Source organism: Monoraphidium neglectum (genome assembly GCF_000611645.1).
Source record: "Monoraphidium neglectum strain SAG 48.87 unplaced genomic scaffold scaffold02220, whole genome shotgun sequence".
Lineage (NCBI taxonomy): Eukaryota > Viridiplantae > Chlorophyta > Chlorophyceae > Sphaeropleales > Selenastraceae > Monoraphidium > Monoraphidium neglectum.
The window spans coordinates 5,707-11,162 of record NW_014011408.1 but is presented as its reverse complement, the minus strand read 5'-3'; the positions used below and the strand labels follow the sequence as shown (position 1 = coordinate 11,162).

The window sequence follows — 5,456 nt, the reverse complement described above, 5'->3', positions numbered from 1 at the left end:
AGGATGGGGGTGTGATGAGGGAGAGGCGCGCTGAGCGGGGCTAGAATCGACTCCGTCAGGTCGTGAGCGTCGACATTTCCCGCAGGCGCAGGCCATCTGACCCAAAGGCAGCAAACGGCAGGCTCCCGAGCCACGCACGAGGGCCACCTCCCCCACCCCATCCCTCCCCCGGCACCGCTTGTCGGGTAGCTGCAGCCAAAGCGTGCGGCGGGCTGCAGGGCGCCGCAAGCCGGGGGCGTGCGAGGAAAGCCACGAGCCGGCGCGTCCGCCCACCGTGCCGTCTGGGCGCTGGCGCAGCCTGACGCGCCGCACGTGCTCCCGGTATATGATCACGAACAGTCGGACCGAGGGGGCGAGGTGCCGCAGCTGGGAGAGGCGCGCGTCGGGCCGTGTGCGATGAGGCGGGGGGAGGGGGAGGCGTGCGCGCGCGCATGTGTTGTCGTGAACTGCGTGGATCTGGTGTACGTGTCAGGGAATGTGTGCGTGCGTGCGTACGTGTGTGTGTGTGTGGACGAGTGCGCGCACACTTGCTTGCTGCCACAAGGGACGGGCCCGTGGGGGGGGGCAACAAGCAGCGTTTGCTTGTTGCCCTCGCTCGACGCCGAAGCAGGCGGTGTCAGCTGGGTGCCAAGTGCGGGTGCAGAGAGGAGGCACTGGCGGCCGCATACGCCAGCCACGGCGGCAGGGCGCGGGCGCGGGCGCGCCGCGCGGGCGCGTTGGGAGTGCGTTTGGGGGTCAAGACCTCGCGCGCAGCGCGGCCCCCAAGCGCGCCCTGCGCACCTCTGTGTCAGCCTGCGGCTGCTGCCGCGGGCATGCCCGCACACTTTGCTCGGCCTCTCCCTCCTCCTCCTGCCCCGCCTGTGTTGGCCTCTCACCCGGTCTATCCTGCTGCCGCTGCTCTGTTTCTTGCACGACATCGGCCCCGCTGCCTGGCGCCGTCGCTGCCGGCACCTCTGCCTCGATCATGCCAACAACAGCCTGAGCCTCCGCTGGCCCCTGCTCCTGCCCTTGCCGCCGCTGCTGCTGCTCCTCCTGCTGCTCCCCCGGCCGCCAGCCCGCCGCCGCGCCGCCGCAGGCGCCCTGCCGCGTACACGCGGCGGCCGCGGCGGCGATGTCCGTCTCATGGCCGCCCAGCGCCGCCTGCAGCACAGCCTCCCGCGCCTGGGGGCGGCGCCGCGCCGTGAGCGCAGACGCGCGTGTCAGCACCGCGCATGCAAAGGCGGGGCACCGCTCGATGAGGCACCGCTCATGAAAATGGGGGCTGAGCCTAGCAGTGCACACTCACAGGTTTGAGGCTGTTTCAATATGATACCCTGGCTGCTACGGCACCCCTTCTTTGGCCCCTTTCAAAACCCACTCCCGTCCCAGGCGTTGCTGGCCCAGCCCCAGCGGCACAACCAACGGTTTGACGGCGGTTTGACTGCGACCACTGCGCGCCCTGCTCGCTCCAGAGGCCCCGAATGCTGTCACAAACACTGTTTGAAAACCAGTCAGCCCATCGGCGGTCAGGAGGAGTGCGTGCATCACCTACAATCGACGCCCCCCGCCAGACCACCCACCTGCAATACCCGATTTTCCCGAGTGAGCAGCTTCACCTCCTCCAGCTTCTCGGCAACTTCCCTCACCAGAGCCTCCACGCCGCCGGCGCCCGCACGGGCGTCATCCCCGTGCCGCCGCCGAGGCCCCGCCGCCGGCAGCTGCGGGCCCGGCGGCGGCTGCAGCGGCGGGGCGTCCGGCGCCTTGACTGAGGTCGCCTTGGGCGGGCGGCCCCGGGGCGGCGCCTCTCCCGGTTCAAAAGGCAGCTCGCAGAGCGGAATGCCGAGCTCGTCCGCGCGCTTCTTGCGGGCGCGGTAGCGGCGCACCGCCTCGTATGATCTGGAGTAGACCGGCTTGACCGGCTTGACCGGCTTGACCGCCTTGACCGCCGCCCGCCCGCGCCCACGCCCGCCGCCGCGGCCGGAACTGAGGCCTTCGGGCGCCGGCGCGGCCGCGGGCGGCTGGCTGCTGACAGGGACCCCTGCGGCGGCCGGGGCCGCCGCGGCGTCCGGCGCCGCCGCCGCGGCCGCGGCGGGGCGCTGAGGGCTGGGGGCGGCGCCGCGGCGCAGCAGCAGCGGCCGTAGCGCCGCGGGCGTCGCGCCGCGGGTGCGGGGGAACAGGGCCGCGCGGCCGGCGGCCGCCTGGCTGACATCCCGAAACATGAACATGTCAGAGATGATGTCATCCACCTGTGGTTGGGGGGGTCGGGGTGTCCTTGTAAAAGGGGGCGGGGGGCACGAGATGTCGTGCCGCCGGCGCCCCTGCCCTGGTGGATAGTGGGCGCCCCCTCCCCCCACACACGCCGCCTCCCCGGCCGCAACCCCAGTCCCACGCCGTCCCAACTCCCACTCTGCGCCGTGCCGCTGCTGTGCCCCCGCGCCCGCCTGCGGCTGTGCAGGCCGCCCTCGCGGCGTCACATTGTCTTAGCCCACGCGGACTCCACGATGCGACCCTCCCGTTCGTCCCTCACATGAAGTGGATCCCTTGAGTTGCAAGGGGCCCCTGCCCACCTCCATCTCAGTCATGCTGCCCATGCCGGGCGCCACCTCAGAAAAACCCTTGCACTCGGCGCACGCCGCCTCCGCCGCCGCGGCGCCCGCTGCGCCTGGCTGCGGCCATGTGGCGGCCCGCCGGCCGTCCGCCATCGCCTGCGCCAGCCTCTCCTTGGTGGCGTACTGCCTGCTTGGCGGTGGTGAGCCGCCGCTGGCTCTAGCACAGGTTTGCCCTGGCACTGCGCTGCCTGGGGCAAGACACCCGGTTGGCCAGCCCGCCCAGTGCTGCGCCGATGCCACGCGCCCGTTGTGGTGCCGCTCGAGGGCTCCGGCTCCCACAGTTCTGCAACTAGACTCGGCTTATTCTTTGGTACGGCTCCATCCTGCACTGCACGCCAATTGCGAGTTGTGAGTGCTTCTCGCTCACATCAAATCCCAGGGACCCGACGGTTGTCGGAGATCGTCATCATAATCGGTAAATTTTCTCTCTGATGGGTGTGCGTGCCGCGGATCCAGAGTCAAGACTAGTGGGCCACGGTTAGTAATTGACAAACACTATGACATGCATCGAGTGACTAGAACGGTTCAACACAGAGAGGGGATGAATGAGAATAGAGCTGAATTACGGCCGTAAACCTGTCCAGCGCATGCGGGCTTTGAGTGTGCGTGCACTGCACGCCCGATTGGGCTCGAAGTGCGTCACGCAGCAGATGAGCAGAGCACTCCTCACAGCGCGAGCAGCGACACGGTGCATGCTGCCCTCTGGTGTGCTGTTGCCCGCCCACACACATATGCCTGTTGAGAAGAGAATCGCGCGATGCAGCAACCCCTGTTGCCACCACGCCGCACACACATGGCACTGGCACTCCTCAAATGGCGGCCTGTCAGCAGAGCCATGCAATAGCCTGAGCGTGCCGAACAGTTCACTCACAAGCAGGCTATTCAGTGCACGTGTATGCATTGCGCCTCACCGGGCACCCACGCCACCCTCCACCTCGCGCACCTGACCCAAACGCCACCCTCTACCCGGGTCAGGTTGGACCAAATCCATGCTCCATCAGTGCAATTCGAAAACACACACCAGTAAATGCTTGCAGGCAGCTCTGCTCGCGTATCGTCACTACTACACCCATGACCTGTGATTGGCGCAGTTGAGCAGTGCATCAGCCTTGCGGTCGCACTGGAGCGTGTCATTTTTGACGCGGGAGGGCCGTAGCTCACTCATAACGATTGCACTGCAGCCCTGCAACTTCCACTCAAGGTCGCGTACCATGCAGTGGACCTCTTGAACACAGCGTGCTCAACACAAGCAACTGAGCAACAGTCACTTGGGTCACCCCATGGCTCAACCACCACGAGATATCTTCAGGCCGCGCCCAACTTGGTTCGCGCATATCTAGCGTGATATCACTCACCATCAATCCAGCTGCTTAGAAGGCTGCATTAAATATGGCGCGGCGCCCAGTGGACGTGCTAATGGTTGGTGCGGGGGAGTACACCGCGGGGTAAGTGTTTGATGCGATAAATTTTGTATTGAGCCCCTGTGAGGGGCTGAATCGAGGCCCCTGAGCGATCTTGATGATCCTGACCTCGCATCTCGGCTGCAGGTTCGTTCAGACAGCGCATGGAGCAGCTGCCGACAAGCCTGCGGGTGTAGTTGCGCTGACATGCTTCGATCTGCGGCGCTCTGGACTGGTGCGTCGCGCCTGTGGCCAGGCCAAGCGCGTGCAGCCGCCCACACTGCTCTCAACCGCTTCAACTCCTTGTGTCCTACACCAGAGCGCCACCCCTGCACCCTGGTGCATGCAATGCATAAACCCCCACATCCAAATCCTCGTTGCCGCGATCGCGCCTGCGTGCGTGCGCATGCAGGTGGGCCGCATGGTGCTGTCGGACCGCTGCGGCACGCGCATGCCGGCCGTGCGCGCCACCATGGATGCGAAGATTGGCAAGGCGTACAAAGGGCTCGACCTCACAATCGAGTGCTTCCCGGCAGACGACGTCCCCGACGACCCCAACGCGTTCCAGCAGGCGAGCAGCACACAGACCGCCGCGGCGCCCCCAATCTTGGCGCCAGCATGCGACGGGGCGCTTGCGGCAAGGCGGCCCCTCGCCGCAAGGCGGGCGGCGCAGGCGGGGGCGATGTAGGAGGCGCCCTAGCAGGCGCCAGCATGCCTCGCGCCGGAAGGGGGCCGCTGAAGGCGTGCACCAACACCACTCGTGCGGTAGCAGAACTCACTGTCTTACCCCCTCGACCTTGGCACGGACGCCGTCCAAACCCAGGCGCTGGCCACCATGTCACCCGGTGACGCCGCCATCATCTTCACCCCAGACGACACCCACTTCGCCATCGCGTCCGCCTGCGTCCGCGCGGGGCTGCACACGCTCGTGGCCAAGCCGCTGGTGCGGACCCTGGAGCACCACAGGCAGCTGGTGGAGGAGGCGGAGGCGGCGGGCGTCATGGTGGGTGGCGGTCAAGGGGGACAGGGGTGGCGGGAGCGGCGGGAGGAGCAGCGCAGGGCTGGCCGGCAGCGGCAGGGGCGCGAGAAGAGGTTGCTGGGCATGGCAGCAGCATCCACGGCTGCCTGCAGCGGCTCGAATATTTCCCCTCGACTGGGGGGCCAATGACAGGCGCGTCCGGAGGTTCGCTGACGCTTTGCACACGCACACATGTGGGCAAGGCGCTACCTCTCAAGCATTCAGGAACTGCCTTTACTCAACAATCTCATCCCATTCGCGCACACGCCCCACATCCTGCTCTCGCAGCTGGCGGTTGAGTACCACAAGCGCTTCGACCCGATCTACAGCGACGCCCGCAACAGGGCGCGGGGGCTGGGGCCCTTCTCATACTTTTACTCGTACATGGCGCAGGTGGGGTGCGGCCCCGCAACTGCTGCGTGCGGCTCTGGGAGGGCTATGGCGGGATGC

The 5,456-nt window shown here is 67.1% G+C and overlaps 2 protein-coding genes across 2 annotated transcripts in view; one reads left to right on the top strand and one right to left on the bottom strand.

Moving 5' to 3' along the window:
- Positions 1–55: 55 nt before the first annotated feature.
- On the bottom strand, positions 56–2,681 carry MNEG_10201 (hypothetical protein; the record flags this gene model as incomplete). Its single annotated transcript, XM_014041328.1, has 5 exons — positions 56–96; positions 876–1,161; positions 1,560–2,225; positions 2,334–2,420; positions 2,547–2,681. The coding sequence occupies 5 exons, from the start codon at positions 2,679–2,681 to the stop codon at positions 56–58; spliced, it is 1,215 nt and encodes a 404-aa protein (XP_013896782.1).
- A 1,296-nt stretch (positions 2,682–3,977) lies between these two features.
- The window catches only part of MNEG_10200 (hypothetical protein), a gene marked incomplete at both ends in the record, with an annotated part of 5,088 nt that continues 3,609 nt past the window's right edge, over positions 3,978–5,456 (top strand). Inside the window, 5 exons of the mRNA XM_014041327.1 lie at positions 3,978–4,033; positions 4,136–4,223; positions 4,401–4,529; positions 4,812–4,991; positions 5,295–5,399. Coding sequence (XP_013896781.1) covers positions 3,978–4,033; positions 4,136–4,223; positions 4,401–4,529; positions 4,812–4,991; positions 5,295–5,399 — 558 coding nt within the window. The remainder of the gene's footprint in view (positions 4,034–4,135; positions 4,224–4,400; positions 4,530–4,811; positions 4,992–5,294; positions 5,400–5,456) is intronic.